At 42.1% G+C, this 18,970-nt stretch overlaps 1 protein-coding gene and 1 long non-coding RNA gene across 4 annotated transcripts in view; one reads left to right on the top strand and one right to left on the bottom strand.

Moving 5' to 3' along the window:
* Positions 1-8,826: 8,826 nt before the first annotated feature.
* On the top strand, positions 8,827-12,596 carry LOC145430018 (uncharacterized). Its single transcript, XR_013910394.1, has 2 exons — positions 8,827-8,952; positions 12,305-12,596. It is a non-coding gene; the product is annotated as an uncharacterized LOC145430018 (long non-coding RNA).
* The window catches only part of LOC113025707 (mediator complex subunit 13L), an 88,917-nt gene continuing 79,342 nt past the window's right edge, over positions 9,396-18,970 (bottom strand). For all 3 annotated transcript variants that reach the window (XM_080304272.1, XM_080304271.1, XM_026173782.2), the window contains 15 exons: positions 17,403-18,328; positions 16,996-17,175; positions 16,648-16,877; positions 16,352-16,550; positions 15,970-16,234; positions 15,634-15,886; positions 15,362-15,550; positions 15,044-15,267; positions 14,807-14,949; positions 13,224-13,382; positions 12,759-12,923; positions 12,358-12,512; positions 11,871-12,035; positions 11,567-11,676; positions 9,396-11,251 (listed from right to left, as the gene is read on the bottom strand). In XM_080304272.1, the coding sequence (XP_080160398.1) occupies positions 11,119-11,251; positions 11,567-11,676; positions 11,871-12,035; positions 12,358-12,512; positions 12,759-12,923; positions 13,224-13,382; positions 14,807-14,949; positions 15,044-15,267; positions 15,362-15,550; positions 15,634-15,886; positions 15,970-16,234; positions 16,352-16,550; positions 16,648-16,877; positions 16,996-17,175; positions 17,403-18,328 (3,496 nt within the window). In that variant the 3' untranslated portion in view covers positions 9,396-11,118. The remainder of the gene's footprint in view (positions 11,252-11,566; positions 11,677-11,870; positions 12,036-12,357; positions 12,513-12,758; positions 12,924-13,223; positions 13,383-14,806; positions 14,950-15,043; positions 15,268-15,361; positions 15,551-15,633; positions 15,887-15,969; positions 16,235-16,351; positions 16,551-16,647; positions 16,878-16,995; positions 17,176-17,402; positions 18,329-18,970) is intronic.

Genomic DNA, 18,970 nt, shown 5'->3' with positions numbered 1-18,970 from the left:
TATATATATATATATATATATATATATATATATGTGTGTGTGTGTGTGTGTGTGTGTGTGTGTGTGTGTGTGTGTGTGTGTATATATGTATATATATATATATATATATGTATATATATGTATATATATATACATATGTGTGTGTGTGTGTGTGTGTGTGTGTGTGTGTGTGTGTGTGTGTGTGTGTGTGTGTAAAATACTTTTTTCCCTGAAATTAAGATGGCATACTAGTTAATATAAAAACACACAAAACACACTGCAATATTGCAGCACCATTTTTGTTTGAAACAAAAGGGTAATTCAAATCACCATTCCTGCACCCTGACTTCTCACCCTGGCTTGGAATTATGTAAGCAAAAGAAATGTGATTATCCATTATGTCAATTTCAATAACGTTTCATCAGTAATGATACCAGTATCATAGCAATCATTTGCCCCAGTTGACTATTAATCACCTTCCATTAGGGTCTCTTACCAGGCTTTCAGAGCGGTTCCAGGATCCCAGTCTATGTTTCAGGATAAATTAGTCATCAAGCCAACCACAAAAATACAACAAGTCACTGTCTTAGTGTTCCTGTGTGTCACTCCTGCATACTTCTGTGCAAACGCAGGCATTGATTAAAATATGCTTACCCACTATCAGGATAGGACATGGGACAGTATCCCATGGGATCACAAAGGTTCGTGTGGGCAGAGCGACAGAAAGGGGAGAAGGGGGGACTCATGTGCAACACTTTAAAAGAGGCGGGTTCTCCATCTTGCTTTGTCAGGAGGCCTGCTGACATGGGGAAACATCTGCTGCGTAGAAATAGAGACTCATGATTCAAATTATGTGCAGTCCGAGGGGCTGCCAGCTTCCAGAAGATGGGGAATGAAATGGCAGAGAATATGTAGACAGCAATCATTCAACTGAATGCCCCGAGATATGTTCCAACCCTACACAATTCAACTCTTCCTCATACGTGGACTGTAAAAACAAAACAAAAAAAAAAAAAAATGAAGAAGAAGAAGAAAAAAATAAATGAAGAGACCCAACACAGCTAAATGTTTCTGTAAAGAGTGAAAAGTCAGAGGATAAGCATGTATGTGTTCACCTAAAGTTGGAACACAAAGAATGAGGCGCACTTCAGCTTGCGTGCTTACTGGGACGACCACAACAAAACCGGGATCTGCAGAGCTGTTTGCAGTCTGTCTCCAATAATGCTGCCATTTGATCTGGCAGCTGAGAAGTCTGCCTCTGTCTACTCCATGTTACTTGTTGTGTTGGTCCACTTGAGCGAAGATGGAATTTTTAGGGGCACGTTTCACCTCTTGGTTTAGTCTCCAGCAGCAGCGTGCTGATGTTTTCGTGATTAGGATGGCTAAATTAGAACCAGAAAAACCATAAACCAAGACAAAAAGCAAGAGAGAAACTATTAAGTGCCAGAGAGGGGATCAGCTCTTTCTGTTACTGACACCATGCCAATGAGCTTTTGTTTTGAAAGGATGAATATTGACATTGTTATTGTAATTATAATCACCACATACAGGGCTCATGGCACAGGGAAGGACTCTGCTCCTTGACAGCATGCCGTTGTTGTGATCATCAAGGCGACCAGGCACAATATTGGATCTAAGAGTGTTTCATGAAATTTCTCCACCATAATAGTGTTGATTTACATGCGACTGTGAATCCTCTACATGAATAACAAAAGGAAACTGAAAAGGAGGGAAGTGGGAATGCGTGCTTATAGACTCTGTTTCAGTCATGCTAGTAAGCTGATTTATCTTACCATAAGAGGCAGATCTTAAGAAAATGCAAAGAGAGAAAGCTAATGGATCATTATTATGTCTTCCTCACTCCCTATCTTTCAAATGACTGCAGGGCTTTGCAGTTCTGGCTTTGATTCGCAGCCCATTCTCCTATATGACTTGAGTGGACTAGCTGAGCTAAGACATGATTTCCAGAAGATTGCAGTGTAAGTGCCTCTGGCAAGACCTTTTTATTTATTTGGCACTTGATTTTATCCCACTCTCTTGCTTTTGGGAGACAGGGAGTAATGGAGAGAGAGAGGACGTTTCTTTTTACTTACATTGTTTTGGGTTTAAAGGATAAAAATCACCATGAGATAAACATCACAATAAATATTAATAGCCGATAGTTTTGTGTAACCATCATCCACGTGCCCGGATTATCAAGTTACAGACCCCTGGGTACAAATATCCGGTGGCCTCTAACCAGTTTGTGTAAGTTGGGCCCTTTCATTTCTTCAATAGTTAGACATATCATACAGAAACATGTGGATACTGTACATGTACAGAGAAGAGTTTTCAATAGAGAGCGCTGTGGCTTACTGGAAAAAGAAAAGTAACTTTCAGAGTGAACTGTTTCACTAAAATCTTTCAAATGTGTCTGATATGAAATGGAAAGTTGAGCAAGCAGAGCTTTTTCACATTTTTAACAGGATAATACTGCATTTAATTTTATTGTCTTTACACACACACACCTGTTGTTGTCTCCTCCCTGCCTCTCTGTCTGGTTGTCACCCTGATGATCTCCTCCTTTACTTCCGTTCGGCACCACTTGCCAGGAACACTTTGCTCTATCTGTTACACTTGTGCACAGTCCTGCTGCCAGATGAGTGCTAAAAACAATGATTAATGATAAAGTAAAGCTCAGAGCTTTTTTGGGGAAAAGCACACTTTTGGGATGTGACAAAAAGAATACAGGGTTTTTTTTTATGAAATATGAAAAATAAGATGTATTTCAGGAAATATTCCCTAGAAAATTCTCCTGGTTACCTCCCTTTTCAGTTGTGAGCTGCAGGAGTCCTTTAACTGCAGGGCAAAAATGGCCATTTTCATGAAAGTGGCACATCCATTTTTTGGTGGAAAAAGGACCACTGCATTCTGCCGATAGAAAAGATATACATACATACATAAGAGAATAAAATTTTAGTAAGTTTATTTATTTATTTATGGTTTTGATCTTGCCACAGTCTACAACTGTGGTGATCCCCTGGACACATACCCAGCATGCCCATCAGATAATCCAGCCCAGATCCTCTAAAAGAAGAATGTTTGCATTTAGTCTGATCTAAACCAAACTTGCAAATTGTGCTGTATTTATGTTTTCCTAGAAATATGGTTGCATACATAAAGACAAAAGGTCATAGGATGAAATCATTTCTACTAAGCATGGAATCTTCCATTTACACAGGGAGTGTTAGTGCACCTATAAATCAACAACGTTTGGATCTGAATAAAGGATTCAAAGGATTTTGTTTTGGCATGCGTGTGTACTCAGATCAGTGTGTAATGACACAGAACTGGTTCAGCGTCATTTGCTGTTTGCTTGCATGTGTTTGTCCTTAAATACAATAGTCTTCATCACCGTCTGTATCGTGATTTGTTCTTAACTCCAATAACTTTGTCTGTTCTTATGTGTTTTCTTGCACGCATAGTTATGTCTCTGCTTGTCATCTGCGTATCCTAAATGCTTCTTGATGACGGGAGGTGTCATAGAGGACATATTTTGTGCCACACAGGACATGTTTTGTGCAAATGCATGAGTTGTGATCTCTTGACTAACAACTCTCCCTTGTGGGCACAGAGGACATTGCATTAGCAATGAAAGAGGTTTGAACACCTTTACCTTTCATCACTGCTTCAAATCATGCTGGTTGTGCCTTCTAGACAAGTCCCATCACATCGTCCGACTGCTCCACATATTAAACACACACACAATTTCAAACGGATGTCTCGGTTGCAGATGTGGCATTTTGCGAGCACTCTAATCCACATGCTCTAACAAATACAGATAAAATAGCTCTGAATGTATTAAAACACAATAAAACATATTGCTCGTGTGTGCCACTTACAAATGCAAAAACTAATAATGCACGTCTTAGCTTTGGTTGAATAAAGAGCGGTTCCTTTACCATCCAATTAAAGGTTACATCATTGTACTGTATTTAACTAAATAATGATTAAAAAGCACGATACTCTACAACCAGCAGCAATGCAGGCTGTCGCTAAAGAAAACACTGCAGTTGCTAGGCAAAACAGGAGTGTATAATTACCAGCGTGAGTGGCAGTTTTCCATCAGCGTACCTAACATTGAAATTCACTGTGATTCAGTCCCAGGTGTGCCGTTGTTGCGTGTTTACAGCAGCTTCAAACATGTCTCAGCCAATAGCAGCTGCTGAGTGGAACCTCCTCTTAATAATTAGGTCAAATAATTAATGAAATAATGAAACAATGAGCCTGAGTTTTACATCTCAGAGGCGTTGATAGGGCCTCATCGCCATGCCAAGTGGAGGTTGAAGTGTCCGATGGCTTATTGGTTTTAGGAATCAGCCAGACGCACTGTGTCCTTTTGTGCAGAAAAAGATTTTGTAAAAGAAAAAAAATCATGAAAGCATTCGAGAAATGTTCTACTATCAGTCAGTAACTGAAAAAAAAATTAGTAACAGCAGTGCTTTCTGTGATGTGATGACTGATGACAAACATCTGTTACAAGATTACAGTTTATCATCAGTGACTGTCAGACTTGTGTGGAAAATGTGACAATGCCAAATGTTTCAGCCAAACACGCAAAAGTCGCACGCCCACGCAAACTCTCATAGCTGTCACTCTGACATCTGTCAGCCAACAGCTGCGTTAGTTTTGATATTGTAACCAATAAATAACCACCAAAAAAAGGGACGAAAAAGGCCGTGCACCCTTTCCTGCAATTACTGATTATAACCTGTGAATAACCAATGACTCCTCAGCTGCAGGTACATATAGGCAGTCTTTATCTTTTATATTGCATAATCTTGCTTAATGGCTGTTCTCATTTAATTATTGCAACATCGAGTGTCTTTAATTGATATTTTGTTTCCAAATATGCAGAATGTCAATTTCAATTTTTGTTTGACCTGTCAACATTGCTAATTATGAGTTATAATATATATATAATAATATTATAATAACAATGAGTTCATCTTTTCCTTACTGGCTATCTGTGGTTTCCTTAATCCCACTTGCCATTTTTCTGCACTCACAAATCTTTAGTGCACAGTCCTTATCCTCAGTTTTCTCCTAAGGCTACATGCCCCTCCCTCAGCTTTCTTGGATTGTTTGTGGCACGCAGTTGCAAGTGGATTAATGTCCTTCAAACTTTTATGCCTGACATAAATGACAGATTGTGTCCTCTCTAGTGTTTTGATGTGTGTAAGAGGGGGCGCACACATGGACTGCTTTGAAGTCCGCAGAGCTTTTATCTTCCTCTGTTTAGATAAAGTGTTAAGTGGAGTTCTCCTTCGGCTTGAAGGATGTAATGTCCTGCAGTGAGAGATTTACAGAAAGGGAAATTGCAAACTCTGTGTGCTCGTTTTGTGGCCTCTTTTTAATAAAAACTATTTATGCAAATGGAAAGTCTGGAGATGGAAAGCAAATTCAGACAAAATCAGATGTTTCCAAAGAGGCTGCCGTACTGAGTTGGCAGATGTTCTGTCGCTTCAGCGGGGACCCCATAAACAAAAGCTGTTGATGGCTCTTCGATGAGTGTGAGCTGCGCCAAAAGCTGCATTTCCTTGGAGCCATCTGGAAAATGGCTGACAATATGCTTGGCTGGAGCTGGCCGAGCACGGGAGAAAGAAAAAGTGAGGGCACTAATTAAAATGAATGCTTATGATCTAGTAAAGAGCAACAGAGCTTTTCAAAAAAAAAGCCTTCCCCATTATAATGAACTATTGATAGACAGCAGAGGTGTCAGGTCAAAATAAAAAACATTTAAAAACCTGCTATGTGTTCTCACCTTCATTGCATTTTTTCTGATGTTAACAGTTTATGAAGCAACGTAACCTCAAAAACTAAAATAAAATTCATCAGCTGTATGTACTGTAAGTTGATGATGATCTATAGCTCGTGTAGGATCGATGTCAACAGAACAGTAAAGATTTGACTTTAATAAACCTATTCAGGAACTCCCAATAAGCCCATCCTCAGAGAGTGCTTTATGAGGTTGGTAGCTTTTGCACTTATCCATCAAAAAGCAGTATTTGAGAAAGTCTCACTTTTGATACATCAGCAGATTCAGTCGTTTAATCTCATCATCAATAACCGAGCAAACCTTCACACACGCCAGCAGGATAATGATGAATAGTTCTCGGAAAGTTAACATTCCTGGAACTTTTGGTGAAAAGCATCCATAGAGATCGTATCAGTGCTCATTATCCTCACGTTGGATGGTTGTGATCCTGACCTGTACCACCCACAAGCCGTGTAGTGCTCTGAACCCTCCATGACCTGGTGGGCATATTAAAAGCCAGGCGGACATAAGACCTACCACGTTGTCCAACCCCACAGGACTACCGCCATGACAGACACCAGACAGACCAATAAGGTATCCAAGGAGTGTGTGCGCATGTGCGTGCGTGTGTGTTTGCATTTCTTTCATCAACCATAGGAAGATCAGCAGTGTAAGTAGCAACTACAAAGCTGCGTGAAGATACAGCCGCCAGCTGCCTCCACTTTGAAAAGAGCGAGCGTGTCAAAACAGCACATGGCTGTGCCCTGCACTCTCACGGGTCATCTCCAGTGACAGGCTGGCTGTAGCACTGGCCCCTCTGTGCACCTCTGCACTTTTTGTGCTTTTTTTCTTAGCACTGGGAAACAGAATGGTCAATTTTTTGTTAAAACACACATTTGCAGGAACGTTTGAATTGCTCTAAGCGCAATAACAGTGCTCTGCAAAGTAGCTGCAGTAGACATAATGATCAGTCATTCTGGTGAACTTTAAATTGCACCCAATTTTTTGCTCATCACATGAACTACTCACATTAGTAGTATTTTCAGCTAGCACACTGTGAGTCAGCCAGCAGCTTTACCTTTGTGAACTCTTTTATTGAGCTTTCATATAATGGAACTGGTTGCAAGCACCTATCTGCTGCTATAACTTGCTGCAAATAAAGTCATGTATGTGTCGTTCTTAACACATAGCTTTATCTGTCGATTTGTGGAACTGCAGATTTTGTAATACCCCAAACATGTTTTAATGTCTGTTAGTATTCAGTAAAAAAGGGAATAAATACAAATTAAAAATGCTATTTCTGCATCCTGTTTCATGACGACAAGCCACAATAGATCTTTATTAAGCAACCTTGTGATGTCATGTGGTGCACTGTTGACATAAAATGTAATTGACTTCTAATTGTGTAGCACTAATGTTATGTCAAACCAGACCCTGGCCTCCTTTGTCCAGTGTGTAGGCCATTTGGCTGCAAAAAGGCACTTGGAAAGCCAGATAACAGGTGAATGGCCATGGCCTAATAGGCCATCTGTGGAAAACACATTGCAGTCAATTAAGAGTCCACTTCCTCCAGTTGTCATGGCCATTACACAGCCCCACCACGACAAGTGACTCTTCAGTGGCTTTTACTTTTCAACTACTCGCTCTTTTTCATTCACAATGTCCTCGAGCTGCCCAGTTCCTCAAAGAGAGACTTTTTTTTCTAGTTTTGTTGTCCACTATGCTTTTCTAGCTTCTTTTGAAATGCAATTTATTTTTTTACTTAGCAATATTATGTGACCCTGACAGTCAAATACAACCTCTTTCACAATCTCTTTTTCTCTCTTGCTGGCACATATTCTCTCTTCTAGATCATACATAAAAAGCAGAGCTCTTACCTCCCTTTGAGAGGACAGCCTTTAGAATCATTACATGTATCCAATGAGCTAATTTAAAAATCCTTGTCTGGAAATGTATTTACTGTTTTTCATACAGCCTTCCCAACACACACATACACACATGCACCTTTACAGGCAGCCAACTCTCCCACAATCCTGCATTTTTCACTATTTTCATGATGTAACTTTATAAAAGAAAGCATCAAACCTGCAGGTTTCAACAGCAGCTTTCAGCAGTTTACAGCCGCATTAGCAAGTCTAATATGACACACCTCGAGTCACGCTACAGTGACATTTCCTTCGTCAGTTCATTTTTGTTTTTGAGTAACACTGACGCATGACAGTTGACGTGCAGAAAAAGCACTTCTGTAATGTGACAAAATCATATTGACGTTAATTCCTTTTACAAAAGGAATTTAATCAGCAATTGTGTTTGCAGGTGTGAGCTGAATACACACTATAAAACTCGACCGTCTTGTTGAACAGGAAGGGCAGATCGTGCGTGATAGTCAGTCAGCACTGAACCGTGTGTTGTTGTCATTTGCTCTAATGAACCAGTCAGTAAACGTCGCTTTCTTCAAAGGTTACTTGTAATCTTATTTCCACGTTCAGTTTTATTTCCAAAGAGCCTGGAGAGCTTGTTGTCATTGCGCAGCCTTAGATAATCCTTGGGTGTTGTGAAAGACGGATGCTGAAAAACAATGATTCACACCTCTTGTCAGCAGCGCAATAAAAGGCTTATCGCCCTCGTCTCACAGCTTGTTATATGACGCTGTCAAATTATGATTGCTCTTACTGTGCACACACTGTTTACACCATTTCACGTTTGAGCTGTTGCACTTCACAGACCTACAGCCAGCATTTAGGATATACATTGATTCAAAAAAGGTTTTGAATCAATGTATATCCTAGTCAGAGTCACACTTCCTTTACCAATTAGTTACTGTAAATGGTGAATCCTGAATCCACTGCTTGCCTTTTTTTTCTTTTGATACATTCTGTGCACATGTGCATTTGAATTAAACTAAGCATGATTAAAGTACCCTGTCAAGTAAATGAAGCAGACATAGTCATCAGCCATTCACATTAAATAATTTAGAAGTATATTCAGCAAGTGCAACTGTGAGTCAGCCTGTAACATGACTTTTTGAAACTCTGCCATTGAATTTTGCATTATGAATTCAGGTTGTAGCCGCGCAACAGTTTGGCAACCTGTCCAGGGTGTATCCTGCCTCCCAGATAGGCTCCAGCCTCCCACAACCCCGAATTGGATGAGAAGAAGACGGATGCATGGACAAGGTTGTATATCATAGCAGATTTGGCTCTGCAATTATTGGCACATGTTGGGGCGCTTAATACATCCTTGTGTACCTGAGTACTGTTGCTGACCATGTCCATCCCTTACTGGTTTCTTTAACAGCTGTGTGATGCTATCATGTTAACATGGGCCAAAATCTCAGAAATATTTCCAGCACCTTGTTGAATCTAGTCCACAAAGAATGAAGGTAGTTCTGAAGAAAAAAGGGTGTGCCTAGTGAAAAGCCTCGCTAAATATCACCAGTAGAATAAAAAACAGTAGCATAACGTGAAACAACACAACTTTACTTAGATGCAGGACTTGTTTACATTTAACCATAAACTGGATAACCCAAGAATGTGTGAATAGTATGGAATAATGTTCAAAAACATGACAAAAAGTCAATAGTTTGCATTATTTGGTATTAAAGGACACTGAACACAACTTCATTTGCAAGAGTTTTAATAATTTACTAAAAAAAAGAGTGTAAAAGTAACAGATCTCTCCCACCAAAGTGGATCTGTTTGATATTCAAAGTGATGACAGATGTAACAAATTTCTGCAAACTTGCCTTTGTACATTTGTGTATACTTACTTGGCAATTTAACCTCTTGGCTGTAATTAAATGAGTTTTGCACTGTATACTGTATATCAAAAAAAAAAAAAGCTCAAAGGGAAAAAAATACTTTGATATGAATTAAGTGAAAGTAAACCAACCAGCATTAAATGTACAACTTTAAGAAACTCCAAAAAACACATCTGAAAAGTGTATATACAAACATGCTAGGAATCTAACAAAGAGCAGACTGAGGGAAGCTGGAGAGAGACGGGCCTTTCTAATGGTTTTCTTGACATCATTTAGGAGAGCCAATAAAGTAAAGCATCATTCGGAAATGTTTCATAATCTCGCAATACCGTGGATTTTATTGCCTATTTCAAGTTTTTGTTAGGAGAATAGGAACACTTTATAAATATACAGTTCATAGCGTATCTCCTGCGTGAATTTAATTTAACTTAAATAAAAAGTTAAAATGTTCAGCATCTGTAGAAAACAAAAAGAAACTAAAATGCATCTTTAATAAATGCTCAGACTGTGCCCATCCCCAGTAACATTAAGTGCCTGCTTGAAAGAGGTAATATATATTTATGTATGTACACACATATATATAGATATATATATATATGTATATATATATGTATATCAAATTCTATGACATGATATAATTTGTATAAATATGGCGTCTTTACAACTGCATTAAAATGACAAATTTTTATTTCAGATCCCAAGACGATTAATGGTCGAATGGGAACAAAAAGGCCTTGTTTAAGTTTCTCATTTTCTCGTTTTAAATATTAAAAATAAGTCTCGATTCTTTGTAAATGTATGCCATACATTATAAACAACACATGTTACTCAACTGTACAAATATTTTCCATCGTGTTCATATCTACAACACTTTGGAAGGTACGAGGGGGAAAAAAGTGCCATTATCAAATAGTCCCCCCTTCTGGAGCGAGTGGGAGTTGCTCCTCTCAGAGTGAAGGTAAAAGTTTCTGTAACCAACCAGCAACCGAGAGACACAAGGAGCTCAGTTCTATACAAAAAATGTAAAAACACCTTTGATGTAACAAAGACACGCGCTTGTGATCTCACGTCACTCTGCTGGTTGTAAAACACGCCATGTGGAGTCATGTGACCCTGCACAGAAGTCCCTTTTGACAGTTGAGGGTGTTTTAAAAAGAACCGTACGGAGCTTCTCTGTAAATGTCGTCCACAGATGCTTCAAAACACACAAAGAGATGCTGCCCATGTGGGATATAATGGTTTGTTTTTAGTTTTTTTCTTGGATAGGCATAGTTGGGATGGATCTGTCCGTGTTCCCCGAAATGTTCACAGACCCATTTCTGAAGGTACACCCTGCACTGGCTTTCCACTGCGTCGCAGCTGAGTGACGTTGCTGTTGAAAACATTTCGCTCTTCTTTTATTCGTTACATTCCAGGAATGGGATTGTCTGGCTTGTCCTGTCCTTTATTTGCCATCAATCCATGTCTACCTAATAGAACAGAGGAGCTCTGGTGCCCTCTGGTGGTCGGAAAGAGGTGTAGGCACAGGAGAAATTAAGCTAACCCTCGGCCCTTGACTGCTGTCCTGGAAGTCTCACAAAAGCTAAAGCATGTTTAGGATGGCATTGTACATCTGGACTAGTATGGCCAGGTGGACGGGCAGGCAGGATTGGCGATCTTGAGTGGCAGGGGTACACGTCAGCCAAGAGAGGGCATTGTACTGCTCCAGCACAAACCTATGAGTGGAAAATATACACAGTTTTATCAAGGCGCTAGGTGAAAACTGTTGAAGAGGAAAAAATGTAACTGCTGCTTTTTCTATGAGATCACATCTAATTCTGAACTCATTCTTCACACTGACAAAAATATGCAAACATCTGCATAATTATCAAGGTGATAATTATGAACTTTTCAAGAACTATAAGAAGAAGGCTTCATATTTTCAGGCTTTATGCAGCTTCCTTCATCTGAATTGTTGGTGCTAATATGAAACATATACATTTAGCACGCTTGTCAATTTCATTAGCATTTAATGCACATAATGAAGTTACCTGAGCACGTCAGAAGTGGTCTTTGAATCCAAGGGGTGTGGGGCCCTCTTAGTCTTCTCTGACACGTTCTCATCTGACTGTGTTATGGAGATATGGTGGTGGAGAGAGGCCTGCGGGCAAGAAACACAAAGCAGTTTAAAGTACTGAAGCTTGACTGCTTTCGAAGTTTACCTGAAGATTTTATAAACAGATCTATAAACAAATCAATAAATTTGAGGTTTGTGTCTCTCTGAGTTTCTCCCTCTGTCTCCAATCCTGAAAGCTTTACATTCATTCTCAGCCACACTTGCATTGTTGTGGGTACCTTGAGGAAAAGCGGACACTGTTTCTCAGCCTGCGGGCAAGAGGCCCAGAACCAGTGAGGAAGTCCGTTCGCCTGTGCAGTGGAGACGTAGTAGCCCAGAGCCAGCGGCTGCTGCTTTAGCTCCTCCGGGGGATTGTCCCTTGACAGCAAGCGCTCTCCCTGGCTCTGCAGACAGAGAGAATGCCAGCAAATAAATATTACCTTCATTGCAATCTGGGGTCATGACCTGTACAATTTATTCATCTGTCAACAGGCTATATTTCTGAGCATGTGCACTGACAGCTGTGGGCTGTCTTCCTTAAACAGAAATGCGTACGTTAGCATTTTATGACAGGCAACTCTTCATTTTTCAACCGAAATAAAACGGTTATGTGTAAACATAGCTCATTTACATTTTAAAATATACGACAGTCGCTCTTTTTCTTTTGTTACAGGGTGCCACTTGTTTCAAGCCTGTGCACCCTCTTTCCACTGAACCCTGACTCACCCTGGTGTGCTGGAAATGGGATCCCATTCCCATCCCAGATGGAGACCCAGGCGAGGGCACGGGAGAGGTGTTGGGTGAAGAGTGGAGGTTCAGCATTATGCCAATGCCAATGTCATTCTCCAGTTCATCAGGAAAGGGAAGATCAAACATGTCATCTGAGGAGAAAAAGTAAAGTAAATGCATGCTTTACTCATCAACAACAGCAACTATCTGTGGTCATTAAAAGCCTACTCAAAGCACACAGCAGCACATATCTGAAAACTATTTTCAATGTGACTTTCAAAGCACAAGGACGCCACCTGTTGGTACAAAAAAGCACCATCGTATTTATCCAACTGTTCAAGGTCTACTACTAAATAATCTTATTACTTTAGCATAACTGCTATCCTGGGTGGCGTTACCATTATTGTCTTCTGTCTGGTAGGAGCTGGACGCCAGCTGGGTAGTTGAAGAAGTTGGAAAGACTAGAATGTGTGTACAGGAAGCATCCTGAGGTGTGTTTAGCTGCGAGGTCTGCAAGTTCAAAGCAGTGCTGCGGCCAAACACAGAGCCCATGGTAACCGCATCTGGATCCGCATAAACAGAAACACACAAAAGGTGAGGGGAAAACTGTATTTATTAGCTATTGAACTAAAGTGGTCAGCACATGTTTAATTATTTATTATAGCTGAATACAAACATTTGTTTATGTACACTTTTTCTTATTTGCACACTGGTGCAAAAAAATTTCTGTTATTAATCTGTTACTCTGACTGTTGTGACGTCTGAACGCTCAAGTATGCGCTATTATTAGTGCCACAGCCATAAACATGACAGCTAAACTCATAATTTATTATGCTAACTGCTAAAGTGGGTGAGCTACTTACCAGGCATGACCACGAAGGAGCCCTGTGGCTCCAAGGCGACCAGGCAGGCGCTGAGGATTGTTGGAGAGTCAGCAGCTGAGATCCCACACATGCGGCACGCCTCCCTTAGCTGGCGTCCTATTGAGTGGAGGGAGTGCTCCCCAAGGAGTGAACTCCAGTCTAGTAAGAGAGATAAAGTAGGGGATATAGAGATGTAGCAAGAAAAGCCAAGGTTTTAAGAGAGAGCAAGTTATGAAATGTCTTTCCATTATAAAACGTGTGTCTATGTGTGTGCGTGTGTTTGTGCACCAGTCTATGACTACATCTGTAATCAGTACAGGTGGGTAACACGAAACTCTCCATTCAAAAGGTCAGAAAATTAAATTACGATAAAAGAATAAAAGAAGAGTTCGTCAGAGAAGTCTGCTGACTGAATGGCCCAGTTGTCTTTGCTTAAAGCCAGAAACTGAGCAAGTCCAGTGAGTCCCAGTGTCCTTTCAGTGGATTATATGGAGCTCAAAAAATTAAACACTTTTCATTCAGAGTATAGCATCGCATTAGTTAAACTTCTGGGATACTTATGTGGTTAAGTAGCAGAGGGGGTTGTTGATCAGTTTCAGCTGATTTGCTGTTAATGAAGTTAAGAACAGGCGCACTAGAGGGGCAACAATGAGACAATCCCTAAAACAGGAATGGTTTTACAGGAGAAGGCCTTTTTGGAGCCTCATCTTTTCTTTTTTTTCACTATTTTAGCATTAGGGTAGGGTCAGTGTCACAACTGGTGGCATGAGGTGATACGTGGACCCTACAGACTTCGCATAGGTACGCTAACTTCTCCAGTTGTGTCTCCCAACATAGTCCCAGGAGCATGGAGGAGATTCCGGGAGAAAGGAAGTTACTCTAGAAGATTTGGACAGGGTCGTAGAAGGTCCTTTACCCATCAGCAGTACTGGTATCTACTAATTTGTGCAAGGAGGAACAGGATTAGCAGTGCCAGAGCCAGAGCCCTACAGAATGACCTCCAGCAGACCATTGATATGAACGCCTCTGATCAAACAATCAGAAACAGACTTCCTGAGGATGGCCTGAGGGCCTGACGTTCTCTAGTGGGCCCGTGCTCACTTCCCCGTGGGGCATGATTGGCATTTCCCATAGAGTACCAGAACTGGCAGGTACACCACTGGCACCCTGTGCTTTCCAGAGAGAGCAGGTTTACCCTGAGCACATGTGACAGATGTGAAACATTGGGCTGACTACAACATCATTCAGCATGACCAGAGCTCAGTGATGTCCTGGTCCAGGTCTGGATTGTGGAGGCCTTGAACATCTTTTCATTCCTAACACATTGCCCAGTCCGTATCATTATAGATATTACAAATAGATATTTTCTCTCATTGAGATCTGATGTGTTTTCTAATGATCAATTTCATTTTTTCAGCACTGTAATATTGATAGATGTGCAGTATGAAGAGTAAAGGTCAGTTATACCCTAAATTAACCCTCAAGACTTTTTACTGCTATTTTGCAAGAAAAAACTATTCTACTGCACACTTCCTCTGCTTAAAACCTATCAGAAAGAACTGAAAATGAGTTGTGTCACTCACCTTTAAGCTCCCCGTGGCCTAGTCGGCCTAATCGACCAATAACAATCCTCCATGGCAGCGATGTCATCTGAATGATGCCAATGCACCACTCCCACAGCTTCTGTAGTCCCATCTTCCTAGCTGACGCCTTAGGACGGCGGGCTCTGAAGTGAGAAGAAATCATGAAAAAAGCTAGAAACCGCCATGTCACACCAAACGCTTTGACAGGACAGGCCTTTCACTGAAACCGTTTCTCACCTGTTCGGCACATCAATGTTGATGATACAAGTCTCTAAGAGCTCTCCTTGCTGGTCAGTGCAGGAAACAAGCAGCCAACGCTGGTCATGTGACAGGCAGTATCCTACAAAGAGCACGTTGTATTTGGGAGGCAGCTCTGCCCATATTTCTCCTGGTTCTGGCTGCTTGGGACGGCTTGGACCGAGCACAAATGGTGGAGTGTACAGCTGCAGTGGGCTGGGGTGCTACATTAAACAATTAGGATTTTATTAAAAAGGGAAGTTATGATATATACTACAGTTACTGAAACCAAACATATCATTGAACTGTCATGCTTACCTCTGGACTCTTAAGTACCGAACTGACAGTGGAAACTGGGCCAAAACCAGTCAAGGACTTGATATGTGTTTGCTGGGGTAGTAGACGCCTGCACTGAGAGTAACAAGAGAAGGCCAGGGAGCGCAGGTGTTGCAGGTACAAATGGCTCTCTCCGCTAGCTGGCTGGAGGAGATACTGGCACGGCACCACCTAAAATATAAATGACGCAAAGAAATGTTGAGGATGGCGATCAAAAGTGAATTCTGCTTCCTGCCTCGCAATTATTTTCTTACCTGTAGCACCAGTGCGGGTCTTGTTGTTTCAGGCAGTGTCTGCAGCATCTCTGTGTAGCAGCGGAGAAGCCCTAGCAGCCAAATGCTACTTGACTCTACCTCGTCACCTTCTTCCTCCTCCCCTCCATCGTTTCTCGCTCCGCTTGAGCTCAGGAAAGCGTCCACTATGTAAATAACAATAGCTGGTGGGTTGGCATGGCTGTCCACTGAGTCAGCCACAGTGGGGATGCCTATTCTAGACTGCTCGGAAGAGCTGAAAAAAGAGCAGAGGAAACAAGCTTCAGTGTAAATAAGCTGGAAGAACAGCTGAGATGTTAAAATCATTCTTAATCTTACAGTTCAGGGTTTTCTGCTGGTGTGTTGGCTGGTGGGGTGGAACTAGGAGGTCCTTTGGAGTCACTGGCTCCTCCTTGGATCTCTTCTGTCTGGCCTGCGGTTGCTCCAGTTGGGGCTGAAGCATTTACTGAACTGGCACCACCTGTAGTTTGTTCTCCTTGAGTGGAAGAAGAAGGCTGAGCTGAGGATGTGTTGTTCACAGGCGGCTGGGCTTTGGGAGGTAACAGAAGACTGCTGTCTAATGGCAGGGCAGAGAGCTGGGGGCCTGAAAGCGATAAAAAGAACACATGCCCATCTTTATTCACCTAAGATAAAGAAATATACAGATTCAAAAACAGAGCTTATGCGATCCAGTTCGTTTACTCTGTTCAGTGATTCTCACCAAGCTGCTGCTTGCAAGCATAAGCATAAAGTTTGAGTTTGTTGAGGTTGTCAGTGTGCTGCTGTCCAACCCAGGGTCCAGTCAACCACTGATCCACATCCAGCTCCTCCAGCTTTTCTTTCTCCACATCTTCTCCCACGCGCACGATGCCATCTCTGGACACCTTGGCCAGCGGACGGTGCTTCCCAAGACGGCATGTCTGGAATAGGAGTTGGGAAAAGGACATGAAAGTCTCAAAGTATGTACAAATGAGTTGAAATCGGACCGTGGCTCTTACTTGGAGTTCAATCTCCTACCTCATAAACTGCACTAAGCTCCAGAAAGAAGGATCGGGCAGCAGACAAAAGCGAGGGGCTGTTGGGACAAACCACCATATAAGCAACATCTCGTTGCCCACCGTAAGGTTCCAGCAACAACTTCTCCCAGAAAGGCAACGCCAGCGGGGACAGTGCCAAGAAGTCCCGCTCCCGGTCATAACCCAGCAGCACTGTAGGAATGGGCAGGGGCTCCGGAGACTCCTCTGAACCTAAGAAAGGAAAACATTATGACATCTTTAAGATATATATTATGGCACAAAATATACAGGTGAAATTCAACACAAAGCGCTAGCTGTTCACGTAAACACAAAGAATGCACTGACTCACCATAAGAACCTCTCCCGGCCATCTTATGAAACTGCTGCCAGGTGAGCGGACCCTGAACATGCTGGATGTTTTCCCAGGTCCGTCCTGTTCTCTTTTTCTGGATGGCATCCTGCAGGAAAGGCTGCAAAGACAGCAGCATACGCACCATATCCTGTGACGACAACATGCTCATATCCACCACTTTCGAGACACACACACATACACACACAGAAAGTGTACAGATGCACAGGCGTTAACAAGATTCTGAACACCAAAGAAACAAAGAAATACATAAAGAAATACAAAATACATCATAGATTACATATAAAAGCAGCCCAGCATGCATAATAAATATCTTAATTTAAGGGATTTATCATAATTATTTATCATATGAGTCCACTCTTTAGAAGCCAGATTACAATTCTTACCATTAGTGTGAGGCCAGGAGTGGAGAGCGGTACTTCTGACAACGGATAGATCTACTTTCCCTCCTGTGGGGTTATCCACATACTGAAGTCCCTGCTCCAAAGCATTGTAGCAGGCCGTACAGGCATCACTCCCATCTGCCCACTGCTTTTCAGACATCCAGCTCTGGAGCAGTGCCCCTTTGCGGCCGTGGCAGGAGCAGCTCAGGGGGAAATGAAGTGAAGCCAGAGAAGAAATTGGGTGGGAGCACTGTTCCTGTAAAAGGACCATGACCGCAGGAGAGGCAGGCGCTGCATCCTGCGGCCGCTTGGCCTTGGAGTCTCCCATAGTCGGGTCCCGTCTGGAAAGTGCTAACCTCCTCTCAGCTGCTCGCCCTACTTCGGAGGTTCGACCAAAAATGTCGAGCTCGTCCTCCAGGAAGAGGCCTGTTCCGAGGGCCAGTCGCCTGTTCACGATGGCGCTGAAGCCACACATGCAGCGATACTGATCTTCACCAGTGGAATCTGGGATATAAACCCCCACATCTGCTCCTTTGACATTCTGGTTGCAGGCACAAATACAGCAGCTGTCAAAGTTGCGATCCTTGAAGACACTGAGGACAGAGTCTGAGAGGAGGAGGATTGTGTACAGGCTGTGGGCCTCAGGCAGAGACGGGCCCGGCCGAGCTAGGGGCTCTACAGAGCTGAGAGGCAGGCTTGTCGAAGGGGTGGAAACTGGTGAGCTAAGCTCAGTACCATCCTGCTTTACTGAACCCTGTCCAGAGCTTGCAGTGTTAATGCCCCGTGGTGTACGTGGAGTTCTTGGGGTGGGCACAGAGAAGCGTGGGGTGGCAGGAGATGGGAGGATGCCAGTAGTGGTACTGGTAGAGGCAGTAGCTCCACTCATCTGCACATAGTCCTGGTCAGCAAGGGGAACACTGGGAATATTTCTGGAAAAAGAATCGAAAAAACAAATAGTGAGACAAACAAGATTAGCGTTACTGTCTGGAAGCATCTCTTAAAGGTTGTGCAGTTTGTTCCAAACACAAAAGGAAATCCTCAAAACTAAGTGATATCGTGCTTAGAGCACTACAGTCTTTCCAGTGAGGCTAAAAAGTGCCCACAAGCCATCCTATCAGGAACTGCATGCTTAAAAAAACCTTTAAAATGAACTCATTAATTATCCTTGGTAGATTAAAATCCTTGCCGCCAGGGGGCAGCGTTTCACCAGTGTTGAGATGTTTTGGATGTGTGCTTTTCTTTAAACTACCCATTTTCCCCAGGCTCCCCCATCCCCACCCCCCGGCCATCATTGCAAATAAGAATGTGTTATTAATGACCAACCTGGGTAATTAAAGGTTACAGTGACAGGTACACGCTAAAACTACATGAAAGTAAAGCTGGGCCCTAATTCTCTCCAACACAGTAAACAGATGTTCTACACTTAAAGTCAAAACAGTTGTGTCTTTGCATTCTGTTGACAGCTTAATTTCAGAAGCTTTAAACTATTTTAAACAGTGATTTATAATTACAAGCAATGTCCAAACATAAAACTGTTCAAAAAGAGTTATAAAAATATGATCTTCTCGATC

Source organism: Astatotilapia calliptera, chromosome 7 (assembly GCF_964374335.1).
Source record: "Astatotilapia calliptera chromosome 7, fAstCal68.1, whole genome shotgun sequence".
NCBI classification, from domain to species: Eukaryota; Metazoa; Chordata; class Actinopteri; order Cichliformes; family Cichlidae; genus Astatotilapia; species Astatotilapia calliptera.
The sequence above is the reverse complement of the archived record's forward strand: the minus strand, read 5'-3'. Positions and strand labels throughout refer to the sequence as shown.